This window comes from Felis catus, chromosome C1 (genome assembly GCF_018350175.1).
Source record: "Felis catus isolate Fca126 chromosome C1, F.catus_Fca126_mat1.0, whole genome shotgun sequence".
NCBI lineage: Eukaryota > Metazoa > Chordata > Mammalia > Carnivora > Felidae > Felis > Felis catus.
Window position 1 is genome coordinate 17,868,106 of NC_058375.1, and position 24,165 is coordinate 17,892,270.

Below are 24,165 nucleotides of genomic sequence, written 5' to 3' on the forward strand. Positions count from 1 at the left end.
ACGAAGGGGGTGGGTGGGGCACCCGGTGGGGCACCCGTCTCCCCTCTCCACTCCTGACCAGCCCCACCGTGAGCACACCCTGGCCATTTAACAGGCAAAGCGCTTCAAGAGTCTGAGGGCCACGCCGCTGGGATGCGGGTCCGGGGACGGTTTCCACATTCAGTCCCTCTAGATGCAATTCATCTTAGAGAAGCGTCCCATCTCCCTACGGGTCTGAGGCCATGGTTCTCACCCTGGCCGGGCACTGGATCCCTGAGGATTTTTAAAAACGTGAATGTCTGGGCTCCAGCCCCAGAGGTTCTGATTTGTCTAGGGCACGGCCTGGACACTGGGGCTTTAAAAGTTATCAGGGTGACTCCCAGGTGCACCCAGGTGTGTGACCCCTGCTCCGGGGACCACACGCTACTGCTAAGCAACGGAAGGGGGCGGAGGTTGAGATGATCCAAAGTCCACAGGACGGAAGAGCCAATTATAACAATTACAAGAGGACGAAGCCATCTACTATGCCCTCCTTTGCATTCCCTTCCCGCCCTGCTGGCCGCCCTTTTCTCCTTTGCGGACCACAGACTCCCCGGGCCTCTGACCCTGCAGCCCCGTGATGCTCCCGTCCTCTGTCCCCTCTGCTGGGCCCCAGTCAGCTCTGCTCCGGACACCCCCGAGGGCCCAGCCTACCTGGGTTTCTGATCTCATGGCTCAACTTCTTCAGCTTGTTCAACTCTGGGACCGGGAGGCACAAGGAGAAACAAAACAAGGAGCGTGAAGTGCCCGGGGCCAGTGGGGTTCATGGGAGCCATCCTAGCGTCCGTGCTGGGTGAAAGTCCCAAGAGACCCCCCCCTTTCCCCCCCCCCCCCCCAGCCTAGAGTCACTCGCTACACAGGAGGTGAGGGTGAGGGACAGTGTTGTAGGCGTGCTGCCTCCTTGGGGAAGTTTTACCCTGTGCTGGGCTCCGCGTGCCCTCACCCGTCCTCACACAGCGCTGTGGGGTGAGCACTACTGTCCCCTCTGACCGCTCCAGGCCCACTGGTGGCCGGGGTGGGGCCCACACTTCATTTTCCCTTGCAAGCCCCAGAGCCCTGAGTATGCTGAGTCTCGACTCATGGCAAAGTGAAAACCAAATAAAACGAAAACCAGAAACGTGGCTTTAGTTGGCAGACAGTCAATCACCGGACTGTATCCGCATGACATTGTTTCTGCTGGGACAGCCCCGGGGATTATAATCTCCCTTTGCAGATGAGCCGACCGACGTCCAGAGAGGCGACGTGGCTTGCTCCACATCAAGCAGCCGGCAGATTATGGAAGTAGACTCGGAACCTGAGCCTGTGTGGCTTCTGCATCTTAACAAAATCAGAGGGCCTCACGAGCAAGCGCTCAGCCGGGAAGACGGCGGCCCGTCGCCCCTCGTACTCTGGGGACAGCGGAGCCGGAGTCTTGTCCGTCAACAGCACTGGCTCCAGTTCTGTCTAAGCCATCAAACGTGGCTGACCCTTGAGACACAGCATCCCCTCTCTGGTTTGCCACAGTCCCCGCTGCTCCCTATTGTCCTGGTTCCTCAGACCAGCGGCCATTTGCAATTTGCCCTCACCCTGCACTGTGGTATTTCTGGGGCAACGGAAGGAGGTGAAATAATTCTGGTACCTTTGCTTTTTATCAAAAGTAGAAAAAGGGAAAGAGAGACAAGAAGAACGTGAACTCTGCCGAGCAGGGATTTTTGACTGTTGAGTTCGCAGTGCCCAGGACAGTGTCTGGAGTACGGCAGGTGCTCCACAGATACTCGTCAATGGACTGGCTGACTGAATGGGTGGGGGACGGCCTACTTCTCCGGAAATCGCTGCTTTATCAGTTTTTGTTGCTCCTTGCCAGCCTCTGGGGACATTTGTGTTCGGGACTCTTGATGTGAGCCTGTCTCTCTGGGGGAGGTGGCAGTGGGGCAGGGGCATTACCTTCCTCAGTCAGCGTGTGGCTGGCCGAGATGTCTTCATCAGCATCGGTGACCACTACTGAGTAGGTGCCCAAATCCTCAAGGCCAGGCTCTTTCAGGATGACCTTGGACCTGGCGGAGAGAGGAGAGCAGAGACTCGGTGAGGAGCCTTGTGCCCTGGAGGCCTGAGAACTGCAGGCCCGGCACCCCAGCCCCACCCCTGGCCACGCCTCCTTACATCCCCCCGGGGTGCCCTGCCCAGGGTAGCTCTGGCCTGGCACCTTCAATGGCCCCGTTAGCCAGGCTCTCTGGCACAGGGTCTTCTTACTGGCCACACTGCCCTCTCTCTTGCTCCCCAGGGCTCCAGCCATCATCTGGACAGGGCCGAAGCCAGAGCTGCTGGGGGTGGGTGAGTAAGACATGGGGATGTTTGACCTCTGGTCCCAACCCCTCTTTTTACACGTGAGGACGCTGAGCCCAGAGAACTTTCGAGAGCAAGCCGTTGGCACCCAGGCTAGAAACCACATGCTTTGCGTCTCCTTGGCAGCGCAATTCCTTGCAGAAGAAGAATCTTCAGTGAATGTTGCCATTTTTGCCCTTAAATGCATCGTCCCCTCATTTCTGCCTAAGGTGGCAGCCGGCGTCCTTGGTGAGAGACCAAGCAGCCCCAGCCAGGCCCACTATCGTGAGTACCCGCCCACCCCCCCCCCCCCCCGGGTGGCCTTGCCCCTGAACTTCTCCCCACTCACCTGACAGCCTTTGGGACCTGTGGACTAGTTACACCGCCCCTCTGCCCTCACTTACTTGTTAGCTTTCTCCTCCACCTTGACCCTCTGGGGGTCTGGCGGGCCCTTGTAGTCCTTGGACCACTGAAACTCTGACGAGTCAGGGGCCTCGGGGGCTTCGAAAGCCAAGTAGATAAAGCCCTCTTCATCCACACCAACCTCGATCTCTCGGGCATCTGAGGGCAGGACCCAAGGCAGGGCACCAGACGTTGAGAAGCAATAAACCCAAGTCACTCGCCTTCCTGCTTAACCCTTTCCACGGCTGCCCATTTGCGCTCGAATAAAATGATAAACCCCAGTCTCCTTGCCCGGGTCTCCAAGGCCTTGTGTGATCAGCTCCCTCTCAGCTCTAACGTCACACCTCCTCAGAGAGGCCCTCCCTGACCACCCTGGCTAAAGTAAGCCCCCCACCCCCCCCACCCCTCCCCCCTTCATTTCCTTTACAGCACTTACCACCCCCTTAAGTCATCACCTTCGCATAATCCTTTCCTTGTTTACGTCCGGCCCCTCCCCCATGCTAGGGCAAGGGCCCTGTGTCCCCAGTGCAGTGTGGGCATCACCAAATATTTGTGGAATGAACGGAGAATTGAAAGACTGGAAAAAGAATGTGGCTTATAGGCCGCAGAGATAAGTGACTCCGTCATGTGCTAGCTGTGTGACCGGACCGGTTAACTTCTGAGCCACCGCAGAGTCAGTTGTGAGTGGGGGCAATGACCCCTCGCCCAGGGGCCTGTTGGGAGGGCCGGGCCGTGTGAGGACCTAGTGTAGCACCTGGCGTGTGTGGCAGGAGGGGACCTCGGGAGCTGTGGTTGCAAGAGCGACAAAGCCTCGTGTGGTATCTGGGATGGAGCTGGGTGTTAAATATCCACGAGAAGTTGTGGGAGTTTACGCATATGGCACGTGAAAGAATGGAAAACCCCATCGAATAGGAAGCAAACGTATGTTCGTATCTTGGGGTCCCGCAGAAGTGAGCAGGAGTGGGGAGTGGGCGAGACACAGGCAAGAAGGAAAGGCGGAGCCGGATGATGTGCAGGGTGGCGGTGGGAGGGGGGCCCTTCCTGCCGCACATCTGCATGCTCCTCCTGACCCTCCGCTCACCTCTGCCTGTCCCTGATGGCACAGCCCGGCCTCTCGGTGCCCGCGCCTCCCCCTGCCCTTACCTGGCTTGTCTTCCAGGAGTATGGGGTCGGTGGGCATGGATGGCTGTCCCGGACCCGCTGAATTCACGGCCTGAACCTGGAACCTGTACCTCTTTCCCGCCTGCAAGTCAGAGACCTGGGGGAGGTGGAAGGGTGGGCCAGGGTGAGCACTGAGGACAGCAAAGACTCGCCCTGGGGTGGGGGGCAGGCCAGGAGCACCCCACTCTCCCGAGTCCCAGTCTGCAGTGGGTTCCTGCACTGGGATTACTTCCCATGCCCGTGGCACGTGGAATTCTGCCCACTTAACTCATCACCCGCCTCAACAAGAAAGCACCCCATCTCTTCTCCATCCATCACCCCAGAGAGAAGCCTGGGGATCATCTCTGACATCTTTCTCTTGAGCCCTACACTTCTCATCACTGAGTTCACACTTCCCCAACATTTCTTGAACGTGGCTACTCTTCTCCACGTCCCAGCCGTGGCCCTGATTGAGGCTTTATTTCTCCTCACCTGGATTAGTCCAACAGTTCCCCGAATGGTGTCCCTGACTCTAGATCCTTCTTCCCAGACTTCCCCTCTGCCAGTCCTTCCAAGATGCCGGTCTGATCATGCTTAGCATGCTTAGCGCAACATCTTCCTAATCTGGCCCTAGCCTTCTGTGTCTTCTGTGTTCTTGCCGTTCCGTGTGGCCCCTTCACTCCATGACTCCCTCCGGGTGCCCAGATTCACCTGATCGGTTTCCCGTTTCACATCTTCCTGCCTTTGTCCTTGCTGAGCCCTGTGCCTGCAAAGCCCTCCCCTCGTTCTTGGTCTAGCCAACGCCAATTCATCCCTGACCACTCAGCTCAGCTCGGGCAGATTCGAGGACTCCAGGGAAGGGTCTCTTACCTTCCTCCTTGGAACTCCCAGAATCCCTTTGGGCCTCCCCCTCAATCATACAATACACAGTAAGGTAACTGCTTGCTGCCCAAAGACCGTGGCTTAGTTCGCTCTTTACGTCTAGGATCCGGTTCCAGACCTGGCACTAAGAAGGCACCAAGAGGTGTTCAGTAAACGGCCAACCACCCACGATGCAAAAACGGTGCCAAGTCACCAGGGCCTGCCCAGCCTGGCCTGGGCCAAGCTACGTGGGGAGGCAGAAGGACCGTCCCTCTCGCGTGGCTCTCTGGGACCAGCTGTTCGGCGCTGGCCGACTCTACTGCAGGGGGCCTGACCCCGTGGGGCAGAAACTGCAGAATCGCAGAGCATTCCACTGGCCAAGGCCTGTCCTCCCTGCTTGTTTCCAGTGGCCTCACGGCTATTGTTTCAAAATGAAAGGTTTTAACTGTTTTGATTCTAAAAGAAAGACACACTTGGCTGGGAAAATATTAAAGCAACAGAGAAGAATGTAAAATGAAGGGTTAAGCTCTCCTGGCAGTCCCACCCCCACAGACGACCAGAAATAATAACAATTTTTTTCCCCCAAAACAAATCTGGCTTTACTTTCCAGCGGAAGCCGATCCTAGATCTAACACTGCACAAGGTTTCTTGGACGATAGGACCAGAGAAGTCCCTTTACACTGCCTCGCTTTGCCAGAGAATCCCCGTGGAAGGCTTCGCGAATCTGCATGCTGTCCTCGTGCTGGGACCATTGCTCATCTTCTCTGATGGTCCCAATTTTAGTATAGGTGCTGCTGAAGCGAGCACCAGAAATAACAACTCTGTAACACTCCGTCTGGGCTTTGAAATGCACATAAACCATGTAGAAACACGACAGGCGCCACGTTTGTTAGTTTCGCATTCTTTCCACATTGTTTGGGGCATCGTGAACGTGACTTCCTCTCTCTTGGTGCTAACTGATGGGACGCTAATGTGTGGTCTTGAAAAGTGAGCTGGGGAAGAAGACACATTCCTCCTTTCCCTAGAGCTCCAGAAAATAGAATCTAGTCCACGTCACAGGACCATCCTCACAAATGTTCCTCAAACACGGGCGGCCCCGGGGGGACTTGGTGGCTGCCGAGACGGGCGCTGGGTGTGTTGAAACAGCCTCAGGCACCGGGAAGTCTGGGATTCTGACGGATTGTCTAAGGCAGTGATTTGTGCCCACTGAGAACGCTTCCTCGACACTTTGTTTTCTGGCCTGTCCAATATTGGCCAGTTGGTGGGAGTTCCAATGACCATCACAGGTGAATAAAACCAACGATTCTGCTGGATTTCTTATGTATCCAAAAAGTTTAGAGTTTGTTTCTCATTTAAATTAGGAAATACTGGGGCGCCTGGGTGGCTCAGTCGGCTAGGCATGCCACTTTGGCTTAGGTCATGATCTTGCGGTCTGTGGGTTCGAGGCCTGCCTCGGGCTCTGTGCTGACAGCTCAGAAGCCTGGAGCCTGCTTTGGATGCTGTGTCTCCCTCTCTCTGCCCCTCCCCCACGTGCACTCTAAGAAAAATAAACATTAAAAAAAAGAGAAATATATATCTATGTATATGTTTGTTAATGTATAATATTATATATATACATAGTATGTTATCGAACATATAAATATTCTACTTTGTATTCTGCTTTTCTTAGCCACAGATGATGGATCTATTTTCTAAATTTTTTTTTTCAACGTTTATTTATTTTTGGGACAGAGAGAGACAGAGCATGAACGGGGGAGGGGCAGAGAGAGAGGGAGACACAGAATCGGAAACAGGCTCCAGGCTCTGAGCCATCAGCCCAGAGCCCGACGCGGGGCACGAACTCCCGGACCGCGAGATCGTGACCTGGCTGAAGTCGGACACTTAACCGACTGCGCCACCCAGGCGCCCCTGATGGATCTATTTTCATGTCAGTACATACATGTAGGTACACCTCATTTTTTGTACTATTGTCACTCCTTAAACTATCATCGCCTTTCTACTACCTGGCACAGGATTACACGCTAAGGATGCACTGATTGATTTAAGCAAACCCCCCTACCGATGGACATTTAAGTTGTTTCCAACTTTTGCCTGTAGAGGTCTTTGTGCACTTGCTTAATTATTTCTCTGCAATCCAATCCCAGGGCAGAATTCCTGGCTCAAGGGAAAAGGCCTATCCAATGCTGACATACCTGGATGACTGTGAGTGAGGGTTTAGGGAGGAGTCTGCCCAGCTTGGAGCAGTTTAAGGCAACCGGCCAGAGGGTCAGACTGCCAACTTGCTGTGTGACCCTGGGTATGCGACTCCCCGTCTCTGGTCGTGTGCTGACATTAAGTGAGGGCAGTGATCTCTGAGGGTCATCCCAGCTCCGGCGTTCTGTAGTCCTGCTATGTTCAGTGTGGCAGGGAAGGCTCGGGGTGGGGCAGGGGGTGAAGGGGCAGGGGACTCACCCTCAGGTGGGTGCCAGAGATGCGGTCTGGGGTGACTGGCTGCCACTGTTCAGAGCCTTCTTCCTGGACACTGACGAGGTAGCCTGTGACCGGCCCAGCCCCGGTGTAAAGGGGGGGCTCCCACTTCAGCATCAGGGAGGTGGCCCGCACCTCAAACGCCTGCACGTCATACGGGGGGCCTGTGGGAGGTGGGGTAGAGGAGGAGTCGGCCAGCCAGCCAGCTAGGCAGCGAGCCGGGCGGTCTGGCATCAACCTTGTCAATCTGGAAGCGCCTGCTCTGGGCATAGTGGGGACCTGGTAGGACTTGGCTTCGTGACAGAACTTGGTCTTGGTCTGGGCCTGAGAGAGCGTTAACTTTTCAAAATGTGCTCAGCATCACTTCTTCCGGAAGCATCCACGATCTTCTCCCTCCCTATCCCAGGCAGCAGTAACCCTTCTAATGTCTTTGCTATTTCAGTGATTAGTGTAGGGGCTACGGCATGACCCCCAGAGTCAGATCCCCGGGGTTCGGGCCCCAGCTTCAGGCTTTGGGGCCTCTGCTCAAGTTCCTCAGCCCCTATGTTCCTGTCTTCTCATCTATAAAATACAGATAATGGTAATTATTATAATCTAGTGTTGCTGTGAGCATGAATGGCATGACTTGTGGGATCTGTCCACACATGGTAAGGACCCAATAAATATCAGTTGTTCATAATTACTGTCTAAAGCATCACGCATACTAATTATCTACCATTTAGTTAAAAACAAAAACCAGCACTGAGCTGAACAGCATGATGGAAGGTTGCGATCCTTCCTTCCTGGGGAGGAGGTGGGGGCTCATCTGAGAGAAAGTTAACGGGGTTGTGGGGAACAGCGTGCAGGGTGTCAGTCACCCTAACAGCGTGCTCCTAGGGTCTGACATTGGCCTGCGGCCAAAATCAGAGCTCAGGTGGTGTGCTGAGCTAGGGGATAGTTTATGCGGAGGGTGCAGAGGCAGTTGATGGCCAAGGTCAGGGGTCCTCTAAGGTAAGGTTAAGACTGTCTGTGTCAGAGATTATAGGGTATGTTGGTGGAAGGGACCAGGGGTCTGAGGTCTGGGGCCAACAGAGCAAGCTTGGATACACAGAAAGCTTGGTGACACCCATCCCATCTACTGGTTGGATTTGGGGGACGGGGTGAGGGCAGGTGCTGGGCTTCGGCATCTTTTGACCCCTCACCTGGTTGGGGCATCGTCCACTCTTTGCACTCAAACAGGCTGCTGGGCGCCGACAGCTCGCCAACACCTGCCCAGTTTGCCGCCCGGGCTCGGAACTCGTAGAAGTGGCCTTCACGAAGGTTACTGATCTTGAAGAGCAGAGACAGACAGTGAAAGCCAAGGCTGAGGCAAAAGGGAAAGGGGTGTGGCAGGGGCAGCGCGGAGGCCAGAGCAGGAAGTCCCTGGGGCCTTAAACAAGGTTGGTCAAGTGAGTCTGCATTTGAAAATTAGCCAGATTATTGAGTCCAGGGAACCTGAGGCCTTCTTGGCTTCAGGACCTCTAACAGTGACCTCTGGTCTCCACCGGCACAGGCCAGGACACGAGGCGGTGGCCACATTCCAGGCTTACCTTGCAGACCCGGGTGGGGATGGGCTGCTGGTTGACCGGGTGCCAGTCCAGCTCCTCTGAGTCGTGCTGGTCCAGGAAGTAGCCCAGGATCTTGCCGCCTCCACGACGCTTGGGGGGCTTCCACCCAATGACCATGTCATTTTTCCCACAGCTCAGGAGCGCGAAATCATATGGGGCAGATGGCGTGGCTACGGGGAGGAGGGAGGTGAGGACAGCCGATTCCTTAGGGGCGGCCACATTGGGCAGTGGGGCCCGAGGGAGCCAACATGCGTCCTCCAGTGGATGCCCACCTTGCTTTGGGGTACTAATTTAGCCAACAGCATTTGCCGGTAGTCCTGACTCCACTCCCTAGAGGGCAGCTGGGCCTCAGAGCTGGTGAGACCTTTGCCCCATGGCCTCAGGCCATTGTCATTTCCTCCCCAAAGGAAAGGCAGGGAGGTGCTCGGGGTCAGCTTTAGTTCCCCTCAGAGGACTTATGCCCCCTTGGTCTCTGGGACTGGACCCTCCAAGATGTGGTCGATAAGCCCCCACTCTCTGCCCCGCTCAGGGCTGCCCCCAGGAGACATGCAGACTGGACCTGCCCTTTGGACTTACCCAGAGCCTGCTTGACCCTGATGGGTTCGGTGGTCGCTGAGCTCTCACCTACCCCAGCCTCGCTGACTGATCGGATACAAAACTCGTACTCTTTCCCCGTCCTCAGCCCAGGGACCGTAAACCTGGAAGAGAAATGTGTAAGCTTTCAGGGAGGGTCAAACAGCTTGCAGATGTCCCTGAACTTTCTAGAACAATCTTGTGGGCTAAGTGGCCACCAGAGGTAGGATTTGAGGTTTGGGGCCAGTTCTTTGTTTGTTTGTTTAATTTTTTAAAGTTTATTTTATTTTATTAAAAAATTTTTTTCAATGTTTATTTTTGAGAGAGAGAGAGAGAGACAGAGTGTGAATGGGGGAAAGGCAGAGAGAGAGGGAGACACAGAAGCTAAAACAGTCTCCTGGCTCTGAGCTGTCAGCACAGAGCCTAACGCGGGGCTTGAACTCACGAACTGTGACATCATGACCTGAGCCAAAGTTGGACGCTTAACTGACTGAGTCATCCAGGTGCCCCTTAAGTATATTTTTTATTGATTTTGAGAGAGAGGCAGAGAGAGCGAGTGGGAGGGGGTAGAGAGAGAGGGAGAGAAAGGATCCCAAATAGGCTCCGCACTGTTAGCACAGAGCCCAATGCAGGGCTCGAACCCATGGCTCGTGAGATCACGACCTGAGCCGAAATCAAGAGTCGGATGCTTAACTTACTGAGCCACCCCCGGCCCCCCTAGGGCCAGTTCATGCCTAAAGATTATTGCCTCTGCCTCCAGAGTGATGCCCGCACCCTGGATGGTGAGTTATTAAGATTTTTAAAGGTGGGGGGAAGGTGGTCAAAAGGTACAAACTTCCAGTTATAAAGTAAATCAGTACTCGGGATGTAATACACAACGTGGGGACCACAGTTATTACCACTGTGTGATATACAGGAAAGCTGTTAAGAGAGTAGGTCCTAAGAGTTCTCATCACAACGAGAAAAATGATTTTTCTTTTTATTGTACCTATAGAAGATGATGGATGTTAACTAAGCCTATGGTGGCAATCATGTCATAACATACGTAAATCAGACCACCATGCTGTCTACCTTGAACTTACACAGACAGTCACGTATGTCTGTTATCTCTCGATAAAACTGGGGAAAAAAAAGATGTTAAAGGGTGTGGCTCTTCCGGAGTCCACCATTAAAATGCTGGGAGAGCTACCCCCCGAAGGCCCAGGCAGCCAACCCCTCAACTGTGCTATCTGGTGTATGTCCAGGACTTTGGGCCTCGTCCTTGAAATACAGCAGTGGTTCATATTATCTGCATGGATTCTGTGATTCTAAAACACAGAATCCTTTCAAAGACCCAGAAGGAGAATTGTCATCCAGAGACATACATGCAGAGACACTCTGGTTTAGACAAAAATGCCCCTTCCTGATAAAACCCAAATGGCAGACCCCTTTTTCTCTCTTTCCACTTATCGACAGTTTCCTGTAGCAAATCTTGCTCTACAGGGAGCTTCTCTCAGCCGGCTGTCCCCGATGAGACCTGAGGACCTCAGTCAAGTGTTGACAGCTGACACAGCAGTAAGTTCCCTGCTCAGGGACATGCATGTCTCACGGGGAGCACACCTCAATGAGAGGGATGGAGCATGGAGGGGGGGATGTTGCTCAGGGAGCACCTGGTCAGGGGAGGCTGGGGGTGGCTCCCAGGACCAGCCCCTGCTGACAACAGATGGTGACCATGACCGCAATGACGGCAGCCATGCACGCAGGTCTAGCCCTGGCTTTGCCTATAATCTACGTAATCGCAGGCTCTTGTCACAGCACCCTCAGAGGAAGGTACTGTTGTTACCCGTTTTGGAGGTACGGATGAAGTTGAATGTCGGAATGCGGAGGGGCCCTTACGGATCAAAGGGTCCAGTTTCTGCACTTTCCCGGTGGGGAGGGCCTCCCCCAGAAGGAAAGAGGAGAGCCAAGGGCACCCGGCCAATTAGAAACACCACCTGGACCACAGCCCAGGCCTCCTGAGTCCCAGAGCAGAGCCTACCCATTCGTTAGTCATCCGTTAGGACATTCAGACACGGAGCATACAATGAGCCGGGTTCTGTGGGGCCCGGCGGTATGGCAGACCGGACCCCACAGTCCAGCGGGGCTCCCTTTATGCCATCACACAAGGCAGCACTCCTGGGCAGCGGTGGTTAGCCTCTTTCCAGCCATGACATAGGTAACCGTCAGCACGCACACGTGTTGATGAGTTCTCTGAACGTTCCAGAAGAGTGTGCCACCCCTCATGTGTGACGTGTGTCCCAGATGTGCCAATACCTTGAGTAACTCTCTCACCACCCTTGCCTCCCCTCAGGGAAGCACATCAAATGCAAGTTGAAGGAGAGATATTATTCTAGGGACAACCTGGTCACATTTGTCAAAATTTGTCAAAAATCTGATGATTCTCCAACTTGGGAAGTTTTAGCCATAACGAATTATGAGTGACCCCTCACAGCTGACCACGAGATACCAAAGACTTGTGGGGGTCCCAGGTCCTGTCCCTTTTCCTGGGTAAGATAATCAAGGGGCTGGTGGCCAAGGGGAGCCCAGCCAGGTGTGCTCAGAGCCCCCAGGCAGTCATCTGATGGAAAAGGAGGGGAGCCCCTGACCCCACAGAACCTCAAAACCGACAGAAGTCAGGAGCCCAGAAGCTTCGAGGTTCACTGCGACTGCCAGGACCAGGGCCACCGAGTGAGGAGGGAGCCTCCGCGGAGAGGAGAGTCTGGTCCTACCTGCCCAGATGACGGATGAGGAACCCAGCCTCAGAGGAACGAGTACCCATGCCCGAGCACCAGGCAAGTGAGGGGTGCGTGCAGAATCCGAACCCAGGCCTCCCGGGCTGCACCCTCTGCCTCTCTCTGTCTCTAAGCTCCCGGACAGACGAGACCCAGTCTGTCACCTCTGCAGGCAGCAAGCCCCCAGCCAGCGTTTGCTGAGTAAGAGCCCATCCGGTCAAGTTCCAGTTTTCCACTACTAGCTCAGGGACTTTGACAAGTTACTTAAGAGCTCTATGCCTCAGTTTCTTCATCTGCATAGTGATGAGAAAAACAACAGTCCTAAACTCAGAGCATTGCAGTTAGAATGAACTGACCTAATATAGGAAAAGAGCTTGGAATAGTGCCCAGCGCCCAGTGCCATATTGTGAAACGGCAGGTGCCACGGTCCTTATGGCCCCTCCTTGCAGGAAGGCTGGGGCAAACTCACTTGTTGCCCTGGATGGGTTTGTTGTTAACCGTTTGCCACTCAGATGATCCTGCCTCCCGGGAGTAGATGTAATAGCCCAGGAGCTCTGGGTGGCCTTTCACCGGGTCCCAGGTCAGGGACACAGAGGTCTGCGTGTCTCGGAACGCTTGAACTTGAGCTGGAGGAGGCAGAGTAGCTAAAAAACAGAAATGTGGGTGATGTGATGCTGCAGGGGAGGGGAGGGATGTGGGGAAAGGCTGGGAGGAGCCCCCACCACAGTCAAGAGTGGCAGGGGGGTGGCAGTCATGCCCTGGGGCTTTGGGTATTCCCTCCTGGGCCCAGGGGCAGCCCCAGACTATTATTCTCAAGTTCCCTCCCTCTAACCTCCGAACATCTCTGCTTCTCATGAAAGCCTCCATTCATTAATCCTTAGTCTCCGTCTCCTCCTTCCCTCACCACTGTCTCTTTGGCGTGTGTGTGTGTGTGTGTGTGTGTGTGTGTGTGTGTGTGTGTCTTCTCATTTGGTATAATAATTTAACTTTTACAATACAAATGCTTTTTTTTTCTTCCTCCCTTCCTTCCCCCTCTCCCCTCTTTTTCTCTCCTCGCCTTTTCTGAACTATACAGGAACTTTGCCCTGACACTGCCTTCTGGTCCAGAGACTGCCCACATCTGATCACAAACCACTCACTGGCCAGACTCTGAATCATGTCTACACGTTAACTGGGCCACGATTAAAGAAAAACACCACTTGTCCACCAATTCATCCATACTTGCTATGAGTGTGTGTGCGTGTGTGTGTGTGTATATATATATATATATATATACACGTATATATATATACTTCCTAAATTAGTGAAACAGATCAAATCTAGGACTTTGCTATCTTCCCCAAAGGGGCCCTGCAGCACTTCAGGCTTTTCTTGGATAGGGCGTGCTGCAGCTGGGTTCCTTAAAGGGCTAGTCAGTCGCGACAGCTGCAGGGAACCTTCTGATCTTATCAAAACCAAAGAACCCCAGAATCCGGGGGCCTCAGAAGAGGGAGGGGCCCTGCGAGGTTGGGACCAGGATGGAGACGCAGCTGGGAGACTCCCAAAGGGGCCGGAGGCGGGAGCGGTACCCAGGCTTTCAGAACACCAGGTTTGGCAGGTGAGGACGCCAAGGCTCGCGGCTAGGAAATGACTTGCCCAGGCCCGTGCTGTGTTGCTGATGAGAGGCGCCCTGCCTGGGGAGCCAGAGCTTGGAGTGGGACAGCGTTAGAACTGAGGGACCACTTGTTCGCACTCAGCTCCTGTGCTGGACCAGCTGGATTCTGCAACCTGTGAATTGCTGATCTGGAAAAAGTCTCCATACTCTCACGAGCTCCCCACCCAGAGAAACGTTGATTCCTGATGTTCTGAGATCAGGGCTGAGATCATGCTGCTTGTCAGCTTCGTGATAGGCAGAAGGGGTCAGGGACAGGGACCCTGGAGCATGGCTTTGTCTCTGCAGCGGTGGAGTCCCCGCTCTGGATGCTGACGGCCTGGCCTGGCTTGGTCTGCCCCCCTCTCCTGCATCACATGGGTACCTGGCTTCCCCTTCAAGGCGATGGGCTCGCTGGGCTCCGATGGATCACTCATGCCATACTGGTTTATTGATCGCACTCTGAAGACATAGGACTTCCCTTTCTCCAGATCCAAAAGGGCGAATCTTGGGGATTTCACAGGAGTTTCTGAGCTGATGGCCTCCCAGGTGCCACTACCTATGACCGACTGTGACAAAGGAAAGAAACCCGCATTAGTTAAGCAGTTGCTTGGGACTGGGCTCTGTGCCCACACAGCTCTCATTAATTTCTAACCCCCGGCCCAGGCTGCCCCTGAACACTGAGTTCTGGATCCCCTATCCCCTCAACATCTCTGCCTGGATGCCTACTGAGCATCTCACCTTCAACATGTCTAGAACTTGACTCTGGATCTTGCCCCCAAACCCACCCATATTTGGTTGGTGGGACCCACCCTTCTAATTTGCTCAGGCCAAAATCCCTGAAGCCATCCTAGGCTCCTTCCCTCTGACCCTCACGTCCCAAATATGCTCTATCAACAAACTCAGTTGGCTCCACCTTCAGAATCTATCCAGAAACCAACATGGTGTATCACCTTATTGACCCCTGCTACAGCCTTGATCCAAGCCATCAACATCATCATCATCATCATCACCACCATCATCTCTCACCTGAGCTACGTCACTCTTTTCTCTAAATGACAATCAGAAGGATCCTTTCAGAACACAAGTCAGATCACATCCCCATCTGTCCATCTGACATCTCCCTCAGGGTGGAAGCTTCTTCATGGACTGACCCCTGCTACCCATCTGGCCACATCCACTTCTCCCTTCCCCCTGAGCCTCCCTGATCTTCCGGATGGCAACAGGCCCAACTCTTGCCTCTGGGCCTTTGCACTTGCTGGTGTCTTTGCCTGGGATGTTCTTCCCTCCAGAAATCTCTGCTAGTCTCCTCATTTCTTTTAGGCTTTTATTCAAAACTCACCTTCTCAGAGAGGACTCCCCAGCTCCCCATCCAAAAAGTCAGCCAACCCTCCCCCAAATACTTCAACCCCTCTCCCTGCTTTCTGTCTTTCTCCCTAGCACCTACCACTAGTTAATGTGCTAAGTATTTTCCTGATTTGTCTTCTTTACCGCCCATCCCGCACCCCCTACTCGAATCTCAGCTCTACGAGCCAGGGGTTTGTCTGTTTTATCCACTGCCAAACCCCCAGGGCCCAGAACAGCACTGGTACATGGGAGGTGCTCAGTCTATGTTTGTGGGACCAACAAGTGAGGCAATGAATACATTCTCACAATAACCCTGCAAGGTACGTGTTAATTTCCCCACCAATGAGAAAACTTGGGTTCAGGGAGTTTCAGTCACTTGACTGAAAGTCACACATCTAATAACTGGTGTGTCTGGTATTTAAGCTCAGGTGTGGGTGCCTCCAACCTGCTTCCTCTTCATAGCATAAGGGACCCAAAAGGCAGCCATAGATGCTGCATCTCTGGGCAGATAGAGGGTGAAGGGCGGAGGGGGGCGGCAGGTGAGTAAGACGCCCAGAGGCCACTACCGCTGGGTATGGCAGTTGAAACCCGGAAGCACTGGGGGAGCTCACTGACCCTGCCCTCTCTGTGCTTTCCCCTCCCAAGGCCCACCTGCCTGTCAGTAGTCCAGAACCCAGCTAGGGGAAAAAAAAATCACAATAAAAACCAGGCAATGTTGCTGAGCACCTACTGTGGGCCAGGTTCTATTCTAGTCCTCATGTACTTTAATTAATTTGATCCTCATATTGGTTCTCTAAGGTGTGTACGGTTATTAGCTCTCTTTTACGGAAGAAGAAACTGAGGCACAGAGAGACTAACTAACTTGCCCAAGGTCACAGAGCTAGTAAGTAACAGAGACCAGATTTGAACCCAGGCAATCTGACGCCAACATTTTAACCATCACTTGGCTAGAGCCTCACAAAGCAAGTCCTCAATGATGCATGGCTTTTCTATGTGGGAAAGACAGGATCACCCGTGCGCGTGCAAAGAGAGGCCCATTTGAACAACCCGAACTTTCGCTAACCCTGTGCTGTCCCCCTACTACGTGCCGGGCCGTGTGCAGCAAGTAATGAGAAGGTAACTCTGGTCTCTTCCTTCGGGGGAGTCGGAGTCAAGAACGTGTCCCCGGGACGTGTCTACAGGCCCAGAGCCGCGGGCCCAGCTGTGTGCCGCGTCTTATTTCACCCTCTGTTTGATGCTGGAGGAAACTGAGGCTCAGGGAGCTCAGGAAACTGGCTCACACAGCAGAAGTCAGGATTTGAGTTGATCTTAACACCATGCTGTTTTCCACTCTGCCAGCTGCCTCCCCTCCACTGTGAAATCCACTCCCGATGAGCTGCCCGCATCCCCAGACACCTGCCCCCACTTTGTCTGGCTGAGAACTGCCTCTAGCGCTACCCGCCCCCGCCCCCCCTGCTGAGTGAGTGCGGCTGGCCGTGACCCTGGCTCCAGGGTACCCTCCCCGTGTGGCCCTGGCCAGGAAGAGGGGCTTGACTGGATGTGTGACTCCATGCCAGCCAGACTTGGGGGCGAGGAGCTACCCCGGAAATGGTGGATTGTACTTCTGTTATTGTGATCTGTGTCCCTTAATTCTGTGTATTTCCATGAACGGCCTCGGGAGCTGCCACCAGTAACTGGCCTGGGAGGGCTGAGGTCACCTCAAAAGGTCTGCCCCGGTGTAGGGCCAATCTCAGCCCTTCCAGGCAGGGATTCCCTTCTAGGGGACACTGCCTGTGGTCTCTCGGTGCTTCCCCCAGCTCCCCCACACCTCCCCGGGTGACAGCATGCCTACTCTTCAGCCTAGCCTGGGGCTGGGGCCCTTGGAGTCTCCATACCTTCTCCAGAGAGTATGTCAGTGGGGCTTTGCCCCGAGGCCTTGGCTCATCCCAGCCCAGAACCACGTAGGCATCACGGATCTCACTGGCGTGGACATTGGTCGGAGGTAAGGGGATGGTCACAAAGTCTGGAATCAGAGTCATCAAGGGGCAGAGACGGGTGGGCCGTCAGAGACCCCTCGTTTCACAGAGGAGGAAACGGGCCCACAGAGGGGTAGGAACTTGCTCCAGGTCACCCAGCAAGGCCAGGCACAGCCAGGGCGAGAAGCCAGGTCTCCCAATACCCTCCCCAGGACTTTCCCCAACGTGCTACCTCCTCTACAAGGGGCACAGCAAGATGGGCCACCGTCACCTGAGAGCATTGGCCTCCTCCGACTGGACCTCACCGCCCTCCCCTCCCCACACCCCACATGTGGACAGCTTCTGCCTCTCTGCCAGTTTGTGTCCCAGAGTTTCCAGAACCAAAAGGAAGCTGGAATCGTGAGGCAAAGGGTTAGGAGGTTCACACGTACCTTCAAAATCATCTGTGCTGACCGTGATCTTGTTTCCCAGGTCAAAGGGGATCTCTAGGGTGGAGAATGGAGCACGTTGGGGAATGGAGCATGTTGGGGGAGAAGTAGGGGGTGCAGAGGTTGTGTGTGGCGGGGGGCTAGGGCAGGAGAGGTCAGGGCAGGACCTGCCAACTCTGGGAGCTGATTCCTCGCCTGTTCCCAGTCCTGGCTTCTGAGCTCCTCCCTGTTTGACCTCAAGCAGGTGCTGTCTGACCCCCAGACTCTCAGGGGTCTAAAGCAGAACACTGCTGTTCTAGACCCTGAGAGGTGCTCTGTCTTCTTGGGGCAAATGGGGACAGAAGGGAAGTAATGTGTCTGGGGTCGGATGCCTAGGGCACGGCGGAGCTGGAGGCAAACCCAAGTCAGACTGACCCCTCGAGGCTGGAAGGGCAGTGGGGGGGGGCCCACCACATGCCCCCAGGCTGACAGCTCCTGAAGCAGGGCTGTTTTCCTCCTTCAGATTAAGGGCATCTGAAGAAGGTGTTGTGGTCCTTCCTCAGTTTAGCATCTCCTGTGGGAAGATTCATGTTCCTTCCATCAGACTAGCTATACCTTCCCCTTTGGGCTAGGGCTTCCTGAGGACAGCACTGCACTTCCTCCAACAGCCTAGGGGTTCCTGAGACTGTGTCTCCTCCAACAGCCTAGGGGTTCCTGAGACTGTGTCTCCTCCATCAGACTAGCGGTTACTAAGACTGTGTCTCCCCCATCAGACTAGGGGTTCCTGAGACTGTGTCTCCTCCATCAGACTAGCGGTTACTAAGACTGTGTCTCCCCCATCAGACTAGGGGTTCCTGAGACTGTGTCTCCTCCATCAGACTAGCAGTTCCTGAGACTGTGTCTCCTCCATCAGACTAGCAGTTCCTGAGACTGTGTCTCCTCCATCAGACTAGCAGTTCCTGAGACTGTGTCTCCTCCATCAGACTAGGGGTTCCTGAGACTGTGTCTCCTCCATCAGACTAGCGGTTCCTGAGACTGTGTCTCCTCCATCAGACTAGCGGTTCCTGAGACTGTGTCTCCCCCATCAGACTAGGGGTTCCTGAGACTGTGTCTCCTCCATCAGACTAGCAGTTCCTGAGACTGTGTCTCCTCCATCAGACTAGCAGTTCCTGAGACTGTGTCTCCTCCATCAGACTAGCAGTTCCTGAGACTGTGTCTCCCCCATCAGACTAGCAGTTCCTGAGGGCTGTGTCATGTCTCCCCCTACCCACCTTGGAACAGGGCTTGGAATGGGGGCTGTGCCACCTGTGTCCTGCATGAGGCAATCCTCACCGTGCCCTGACTAATGCTCTAGAAAGTCCCTTCAGGACCTCTGTACCCACCTTTCTTTCTCCGGGCTTCGTCATGGTCGCCCATGACAACCAGTTCTGAAGCCTTGGAGGGGAGGCTGGCGCCCGCTCTGCTGACGGCTCTCACCCGGAACCGATAGCTCTGGCCTTCGATGAGGCCTTGGATAGGGCACCGGCAGGTCCCACTGGGGGCCTCGTGGCAGGGCACCCACTGCCCAGACTCGCCCTGGCACCTGTGGGAGAGAGGCCTCAGCTCCAGCCCCAGCCCATGACTCAACCTTCCCGGTGTGAGCCCCTCCGGAGGCCACTTCTCCACCCCAGACTGCCGGCCCAGCTCACTGCTGCCGGTTCCAGTCCCGCTGTCTGTTCAAAAACCTGGCTCCAACCTCGGGCCCCCAGGAGGACTTGCCACCACCCTCGACACCATGTTGACCAAAACAGCCAGTGCCTCCGTGCAGATTTCCCGTGTGCCTGGAGGTGCACTGCACCCTCACAGCCCTCGGTGTCAGGTGGGCTCTACAGACGGGGGATCCACTCTGGGCTCAGACAGTGGGACAAGCCATGAGTCATGTGGCTCGGGAGTGGCAGTTAGGATTTCACCCAAGGGCTGTCCCCAGATTTGGAGGCATGGACACCCCTCCCTAGCCCCTAAATTATGCAACCTGGTCTACCTCCTGCCCTGCTCTGAGGCCAAGCATAGGGCTCCCTCTTTCCTGTGGCCCCCACTCTTGTTGTCACAACCAGGCAGAGGTGTCCCTGGGGGCTCTGCCACTCAGGAGGCTGACTCACCGCTCGATGGAGTAGCCGGTGATGGGGCTGCCCCGGGTGTCGCTGGGCGGGGTCCAGGTCAGGATGAGGCAGTCTCTGTTCACATTCAGGCAGCGGACGTTCAGAGGGGAGCCTGGGGCCCCCGGCTTCTCGGCTGCCGCATCTGAAACCCAGAGAGGAGGGTTGGGGGGCGAGGGGAAGACGGGGAAGGTTCTTCTAGTCCGCGTCTACTCGGCAACTGACCCCTCCCCCTCCCGTCCAACAACCTCTTCCGCTTGAACCCTCCAGGGCTCGGTTTTGGTTTTGAGGACCAGGGCCTGCATAATGATGGTCTCTTCCTTTTGAACAACAGCATCTGGGGGGCTGTGGGAGTGCCAATTACTAGGGGCCCATTCTACTCCAGGCCCCTGAAGGATCAGTGTAATTAATCCCTGAGCCCCGGGGCATCCCCCCATTTTGTGGACGGGGAAACTGAGCCTCAGAGAGATAAAGTGATTTGCCCGAGGCTGGTGAAGCGGCAAAAGCCAGGATCTGAAACCAGATCGAAGACCAAGAGGCAGAACTCACCAGGCGCTAGAGTCATTCTAGCCCATGCTCAGCCCTCCCTCCACAGCTCCCACTGAGTCTGAGACTCAGCTGTGTCCTAGGGTCACAGGATGTAACAGGGATTCTTAGAGACTCTCACTCAACACCCCTACTTATAACAGGGAAACTGAGACCCCAAGAGGGTGCAAAACTCACCTAAGGTCCCACAGCCAATTTGGTCTCTGGGCTCCAGCTACGCTTCCTACCCGCCAAGCCCCTCACCTCTCACAAACACATAGGCGCTCTGATCCTGGGGCCCGAAGGGCGAAGGCACCTGGACGGTATAGAGCCCCTCATCCTCCTTGTAGGCACAGGACACCTTCAGGAATGCCTGGCGGTCTGCGTAGAGGATCTGTCGGCGACCCGAGGGTCTCAGTAGTCTCCCTGAGGAGGGGAGGGGTCCAGTGTGAGCTCTGGCCTCATCGGGGAACCGTTAGGTGGTCTGGGGGTTTAGGCAGAGGCATGGCTGATGTGGCTGGAGTGGCTGTAGCCTGTGGCTTGGCTGGGGACTTGGGGAGGGGGTGGTGGCCTCCAGGGCTCTGCCAAGCTAGCCCTGAACTCTCCTCTGTCTTGGGAGCAGGGCAGGGTCCAGGGAAGGGGCCGGTGGGAATGGGAGTTTAGGGAAGCGGTCGGTGGCTCAGTGAGGCGTTGGGGGTGCTGTGAGGAAACAGGAACAGGAGAGACGGGGCCCTTTGTGAGGCCGGTGTCTCTGCGGGGCAGTTGGGGGCTCACTGTGTGTGTTGGGGGCTCAGTGGGTGGGAGCTGGAGGCTCATTGAGGGAGCCGGGGTGTCCATGAGGAGGGCAGAGGACTCGCGGAGGGGGGTAGGGTCAGTGAAGGGAGCGGGGACTCAGTTGTGTGACCGTAACGAGAGGGATGGGGCTTCAGCGAAAGCACTCTGGGGCTCAGGGAGGGCGTCTGGCCCCGAGGCCACACTGTAGGGCCATCCTGCTCTCCATGCCTCCCTCCTGTCAGGACCTCTGTTCTAGAAGATGTACAGGTTTGGGAAGCCATCTCAGCCTTATTGCAACTGTTTCTCAGGGCTTCCTGTGGCTTCCCCACCCTTCCGACCCCCTGCCATCAGCAGGTGCAGTCTCCCTAGGGGGGCTTGCTGGGGGCTGTTCTCCTTGACCTGTGGCTGCAGGCCTGGTCACAGGTGGGGAAGGAGGTCCTGCCATCCTTCTCCTCCCTGGCTGTCAACGGGAGTGGCTATGACTGTGTCTCGGCTTCCTCCCTCCTCCTACATGAAGAGTCCCTTGAATTCAGGCACATCTGCCCATTCCTGCCCTGGCACCCAGCACGGGGCCTGGCACCCACAGGTGCTTGCTGACCCTCTGTAGGGTGGCCGGATCTGAATCCACCTGCCCTCTGCTCCTGCTTGCTTCTCCCTCTTCAGCACTCATTACTCAGCGTGTACTTGGGCAGGGGCGTAGCTCAGTTCCTCCCTCCCCTGACCCAGGGACCAGCGTTGGGGTGGAGCGACGGCTCTAGCCCCTCTCTGGCTTCCACCGCTGCCTCTGAAGGCTGGAGACCAGGACGGCGTCCTCACCATCTCGGTACCACTGGATGTTCTGCTCAGCATCTAACACATCATCCGAAAATAAGCAGGACAGGGAGAAGGGTTCCTTCTCTCGGGCAAAGACCGGCTTCAGCACCGATGTGAATTCCACGCCGGGGCCAAACATCAGTCCTGGGGTGGGAACAGAAGTGAGGTCAGCAGCCTTCTGAGGCCACCCGCCTAGCCCGGGACATCCCCCTCCTCTGGGTCAGGATTCACAGTCTCCGAGGTGGTCTTAACGAGGAAAGAGAGGCCCGGTCCTGGAGGGTGGTGGAGGTGGGGCAGAGATTTCTCTAGGTGGGATCAGATGAAGCAAAATAGTAACTGGCCAGAGTCATGTCCATTTGTCTGTTTGGCTTTGCCTTTCTCACTCAGCTTTGGCCCCTGGACAGCTCGGCAGCTGGGGGCAGCACCTGGGGACAACCCCCCCCCCCCCAAGTCAGTGTGCAAGTATGAACAGCTCATATGCAATGACATGCCTTTGTGGGCAATGGGTGGCTAATTGTCTAAAGGGGGCTTTGGAAGGTCTGACGAGGAGCCCAGACCCCCCCCCCCCACCTCCCCGAAGGCCGTCCCGCCCTGAGCCTCCTTACTTTTAAAGATCTCCGAATCGAAGCCAGCATCCTTCCCCACGTAGGCTGAAAGTCCAAGGCAAATGGAGTTTGAGAAGGTTCAGACCTCACATTCCTACTAGATTAGAGGTGTGGGTTTGGGTGTGGGTTTGAGTCCTCCTGGTGGGTCCATCTTTGGCTGTTGGAAGTTCCTTCACCCTTATGGGCCTCTATTCCTTTCTTGGTAAAAGGCAGACACTGGTTCCTAGCTGATGGTCGTGGGGTTCTGAATAAGTGAGTTCATATGAACCAAGCCCTCAGCCAGAGCCTGACACATAGCTGGTCCCCAATAAATGGTGGCTTTTTCATCCTCTGCCCAAACCCACTGCCAGGATCACACAGTATTCATCGAAGCCAAGTCTGGTCGGACTGGGATTTCTGGTGCAGTTGGGGACAGTCCGCAGGGGAAGGACAGTGCTCAGAGAGCCATGTGGGGGCTCAAGGGTGAAGTCCAAGGTGATGTGACACAGGCCACCAGAGGAGAGTAACAGCTCTTGTTCACGTGGGGTGTCTCACGTGCCACATACTAACTCATTACATCCTCACGACACCCTGTCTGTTGATGCCGTTATCATCCCCTCATACAGATGAGGAAACTGAGGTGTAATCACCCCGCATGACGGAAGCCTGACGCCATGAGGCGACTGGTCCCTGGTAAGGCCCTTCCTGAGTGAGTCCTGGAGAGGGTCAGGAGGCTGCCCAAAGTCACACAAAGCCAGCGACAGACTCAGGATTAGAACCCCGAGCTCCTACCCCCCAACCCAGGGTCTTCTATCAGTTGCTATGGAGATGACAGCCGGGAAGGGGGTGGGAATGACCGTGAACGGGTGCTCCTAGTAGGTGTCTGGCTGGAGTCTGGGGGCCAAGAAGCTGAGTGGATCCTAGGGTTGCTGGCCTTGAGGGAGGGAGGGTTGGGGGGTCTGGAAGAAGCGATGGGAAGGATGGGTGGACAGAGGGAGGCAGGGCCCTGATGCCTGACCTTGGCTTGACTCTAGGCACAGCCTATAAGGACAGCTCAGATTCCGCAGCCAGCCAGACTGGCAGAGGGGACAATTGCCACCCAAGATCTATTTGGGGAACAGGGCAGAGGGGTGGAGAGGGCTGTGAAGGACAGTTTAACAAGGTCTGGTGAGAGGCAGGGAGGGGGACTGGACCCCAGCCTGTCTACTGACCAGGGAGTGTGTGTGTGTGTGTGTGTGTGCGTGTGTGCACGCACATGCTCACACATGCAGCCTCTCTCTCAGGGCCCTGAAGGCAAGGCAGCATTCTCCTGGGCCCAGAGCTGTGGCTTCCTGGGTACATGCTGCCCTGGTCATGGGGTGGGGGACACAGAGTTATCCCTTCCCAAAGCCTCCTACACGCCACGCTTTACCTATACCGTCGCATTTAATCAGCCTAAGCACCTGAGCCAGGTAGAAGGCGTCCCCCTTACGGGCCCGGCGGCTCAGAGAAGTGGAGTGAGGTGGCCCAGGCTCACTCAGCCAGTCAGTGGCAGAGCCAGCATACGGACGCCGGTCTGGCTGACTCCTGAGTGTCTCCCCTGCTTTACGCTGTCATTTCAGACGCCCCCGGGGGAACCTCCAGGATTGGGAATCACACCAATTGGGAACTGCACAACTGGGAAATATGCACCAGCACCCAGATGGGGCAGTGAGGTCAAGAGGCGAGTTGGTAGGGCTCAGCCTTTCCCCCTGAGGACCCCTCAGGAGGGCTGGCAGGGCCAGGCCACTCTTCCAGGGGTCCTGAGTTAGATCCGGACCCGAGTCCCACCTAACAAGATGAGCACGCTCTTTGGACACTGTGCAGTCTGAGGGAGGCGACTCTCACTTGCTCCGAAGGCCCCAGGGAAGCGAATCTCT

The 24,165-nt window shown here is 55.6% G+C and overlaps 1 protein-coding gene and 1 non-coding gene across 6 annotated transcripts in view; both read right to left on the minus strand.

Moving 5' to 3' along the window:
* MYOM3 (myomesin 3) overlaps positions 1-24,165 on the minus strand; it is a 49,190-nt gene that overhangs the window by 12,237 nt on the left and 12,788 nt on the right. For all 5 annotated transcript variants that reach the window (XM_003989727.6, XM_019836393.3, XM_023258312.2 and 2 more), the window contains 17 exons: positions 22,289-22,333; positions 21,687-21,827; positions 20,361-20,522; positions 19,575-19,716; positions 18,819-19,018; positions 17,461-17,514; positions 16,949-17,076; positions 14,113-14,296; positions 12,567-12,741; positions 9,351-9,472; positions 8,757-8,944; positions 8,370-8,496; positions 7,174-7,352; positions 3,865-3,979; positions 2,724-2,880; positions 1,942-2,051; positions 673-717 (listed from right to left, as the gene is read on the minus strand). In XM_003989727.6, the coding sequence (XP_003989776.3) occupies positions 673-717; positions 1,942-2,051; positions 2,724-2,880; positions 3,865-3,979; positions 7,174-7,352; positions 8,370-8,496; positions 8,757-8,944; positions 9,351-9,472; positions 12,567-12,741; positions 14,113-14,296; positions 16,949-17,076; positions 17,461-17,514; positions 18,819-19,018; positions 19,575-19,716; positions 20,361-20,522; positions 21,687-21,827; positions 22,289-22,333 (2,274 nt within the window). The remainder of the gene's footprint in view (positions 1-672; positions 718-1,941; positions 2,052-2,723; positions 2,881-3,864; positions 3,980-7,173; positions 7,353-8,369; positions 8,497-8,756; positions 8,945-9,350; positions 9,473-12,566; positions 12,742-14,112; positions 14,297-16,948; positions 17,077-17,460; positions 17,515-18,818; positions 19,019-19,574; positions 19,717-20,360; positions 20,523-21,686; positions 21,828-22,288; positions 22,334-24,165) is intronic.
* LOC123379726 lies at positions 5,423-5,529 on the minus strand. The gene has a single exon (XR_006584612.1). It is a non-coding gene; the product is annotated as a U6 spliceosomal RNA (small nuclear RNA).